At 31.6% G+C, this 1,115-nt stretch overlaps 1 protein-coding gene across 1 annotated transcript in view; it reads left to right on the top strand.

Annotated features, from left to right (window-relative positions):
• The window catches only part of LOC149130374 (neuronal cell adhesion molecule-like), a 3,439-nt gene extending 2,561 nt beyond the window's left edge, over positions 1-878 (top strand). The window contains exon 3 of the mRNA XM_089344891.1: positions 712-878. Within this exon, the coding sequence (XP_089201017.1) occupies positions 712-866 (155 nt within the window). The 3' untranslated portion in view covers positions 867-878. The remainder of the gene's footprint in view (positions 1-711) is intronic.
• The last annotated feature ends 237 nt before the right edge of the window (positions 879-1,115 follow it).

Here is a 1,115-nt window from a genome sequence, read left to right as displayed (position 1 = left end):
GCAAATATACTTCATGATGTCATGCAGCTACTGTTTATACCTCGCTCACAGAATGCTTAGCAGTATTTCATCTGACTTTATGTTCCGAGTTCAAATTCTGCTGAGCGCAACTTTGCCTTTCATGCTTTTGGGGTTAATCTAAGTGACTGGCCCCCTCCCCTAAAATTTTAGGACTTGTGCCTATAGTAGATTATATGTATATATATATATATATATATATATATATATATACGAATGTACGTTTGTGTGCATGTATGCCTGCACATATATATATATATGTATGTATATAGGTGTATGTGTTTATATATATAGGTGTGTGTGTATATATATACATATATATATATATATATATATATATATATAAATGACCAGTAAGTGGTCTGTTAATATGCTAGAAATAGATCACTTAAAAAATTCTCAAAGTGATCTATTTCTAGCATATTAACAGACCACTTACTGGTCAATCTTATATACACAAGTACTATAATCCTTTTAGGATCTCAAAAAAAAATTTTCCTGAACCTTCTGATTCTTTTAATGTGCTAGTTTCCTGGTATTAAATTGATATTAATTAATATCGAATTTTTACCCTATTATGTTAATTATATATATATATATATATATATATATATACTGTGCCTATAGTAGAAAGGATTATTGTTGTTATTATTATTATTATCATTAATGTTTATACACCTTTTATTTTTGCAGAATATTCCAATAAAAATAAGTTTATAGTACAGAAAACCAACCTGACTGTCATCAACCTCACACCCCAAGATTCCATGACCATCCAATGTAATATCAGTAATATCCATGGGTATATCTTCACTAATGTCTTTCTAAATGTCTTCGGTGAGTATTGAACCTGGAACACCCTGCTGCAGCAGGCATTCATTTCCCTTTTTATATTGTTTCCTCCTAACACAATAAATGCTGCTACTGCCACCACCACCACCACCACCAACACCTTTACTTCTACTACTACTACTACAACTGCTGCTGTTACTGTTGTTGTTGTTGTTGCTGTTGTTGAGAGAAAAACAAAGGTGGTGAGTTGGCAAAATTGTTAGCAGACCAGGCAAAATGCTTTATTGGTATTTTGTCCATTCTTA

This window comes from Octopus bimaculoides, chromosome 29 (assembly GCF_046866305.1).
Source record: "Octopus bimaculoides isolate indiv1 chromosome 29, ASM4686630v1, whole genome shotgun sequence".
In the NCBI taxonomy this organism is placed as follows: Eukaryota; Metazoa; Mollusca; class Cephalopoda; order Octopoda; family Octopodidae; genus Octopus; species Octopus bimaculoides.
This window is presented reverse-complemented; position numbering and strand designations above follow the sequence as displayed.